Genomic DNA, 1,611 nt, shown 5'->3' with positions numbered 1-1,611 from the left:
CATTTTACAAACCTCTTGTAAGACAGAAAGGTTCTGTAAGTCCCCTCCCAACCCAGAAGTCCAGCTGGCTTCACCTCTCACTAGGGAAACCATATCTGTTTCTAAAAGAGGATTAAAAGATATTACCTGTTGGCTGAAGTCCAGAGTGTCCTGGGAAAACGTAGGAAAAGATATACACTTAAACATATTGAAGCAAGTCTGTCCTCCAACACAATGTCCCAGCGCTAGATCTCCCACCTGAGATTTCTCTAACACCACAACCCACCCCAACCAGGGCAGAGAGGAGCAGAAACAGACCATGTGACCCATGAAGCATGAAGTGTCTGTCACAGGATTCAGTGTAATTGCATTAGCCTTAGTGGTTCTTCTGTAATTTGCTCCAGGATCTCGAACCAAAGGACCCCTACTTGTTAACCTTCCTCTTGTCTCTGCAGGCCACAAGCTATTATGTTTTGACATAGAAACCATGTACTGATGATTTCTGGATTAGCAGGACATTGGAGGTCATTTGAGGAAAGAAAGGCTTTATCCAGCACCACTCATATACTGAGAACTAACCTCAGCAAAGCCATAGTTCCTCCTCCAGAAAAGCCTGTGGACAGAGGGCCAGCTCCCAAAGGCTCCTCACCTTTCTGATTCCTGAAGTAGATGAACAGCCCGGCCCCAAGGAAGAGCAGGCCCAGCACAAAGCCCCCGACTCCACTCAGCATCTTGCTCTGTGCAGATTCAGACCGTGCTCCTGAGAGAGGAAGCCAGGTTTAGTGATGTTTATTCCAAACTGAACCTCTTTAATTGAGACTCTAAGATTCAGAGCTTTGAAAACGGGGAAGAAGGCTGCCCTAAAAGAACTAAAATAACCAGCCATTTCTGGAGAAAAATAGGATTTCAAATCACACTGAACAGTTACAAGGTTCAGACATCAAACTCATTCAAATATTACAGCCTTGATGTAAGGTATGAGTTCAACATCTGATCCACAGAAAGCCTGAGACTCAATGAGGCTAAGTAGTTTGTCTAGAGCGACAGAGTTAATAAAAGGCAGAGCTGAGATCAGACTTCCCTCATGTCAGGAAGGCCCCTACACTTCTCCTCTTCCCAGATCACAACAAATAACTCAGAGCAACAGCACCAGAAACTCAGTCTCAGACCCAGAGGCAGGGCCTGGAGCCTGGGGACAGCGGGTGACCCTGACCTGTGACATCACGGGGAGGTTCAAAAGAGGGACAGCCTCTCCTGCCTGGCAGGCACGACTGCTTCTCCAGGAGGTACAGGTGTTTCTAGAAACACCTACAGGGCTACCCCCAGTGACCTGTGCTAATGGTGATGAGAACATGGAGCAAATGAAAATAGGATGTGGGAGAGGAGAAACCTGACACTCAGGGATTAGCACAGTCCCGTTCTTGGTGGGTGAGAAATGCATGAAGTCAGAAAGCTGCTCACTCCATTCCACTGTGAGAGGGCTGGTCACGCTTGGGTGCTCCACTTGGCAGGTGTAAACCTCTCCACTCCGAGGAACTGTTTCCAGCATCACCAGGGTCTGGAAGGTCCAGTCTCCATTCTGGATCAGGCCTGTGGACACCACCCCAGCCTTCTCTTCCTGGCCGTTCCGGA

The 1,611-nt window shown here is 48.4% G+C and overlaps 1 protein-coding gene across 1 annotated transcript in view; it reads right to left on the bottom strand.

The window, feature by feature from the left end:
- The window catches only part of LOC105536147 (HLA class II histocompatibility antigen, DRB1-4 beta chain-like), a 15,269-nt gene that overhangs the window by 7,882 nt on the left and 5,776 nt on the right, over positions 1 to 1,611 (bottom strand). The window contains exons 3-4 of the mRNA XM_011975422.1: positions 629 to 739; positions 127 to 150 (exon numbers count right to left, since the gene is read on the bottom strand). Of these exons, the coding sequence (XP_011830812.1) occupies positions 127 to 150; positions 629 to 739 (135 nt within the window). The remainder of the gene's footprint in view (positions 1 to 126; positions 151 to 628; positions 740 to 1,611) is intronic.

The sequence above is a fragment of the Mandrillus leucophaeus genome, unplaced genomic scaffold (genome assembly GCF_000951045.1).
Source record: "Mandrillus leucophaeus isolate KB7577 unplaced genomic scaffold, Mleu.le_1.0 Scaffold1554, whole genome shotgun sequence".
In the NCBI taxonomy this organism is placed as follows: Eukaryota; Metazoa; Chordata; class Mammalia; order Primates; family Cercopithecidae; genus Mandrillus; species Mandrillus leucophaeus.
The sequence above is the reverse complement of the archived record's forward strand: the minus strand, read 5'-3'. Positions and strand labels throughout refer to the sequence as shown.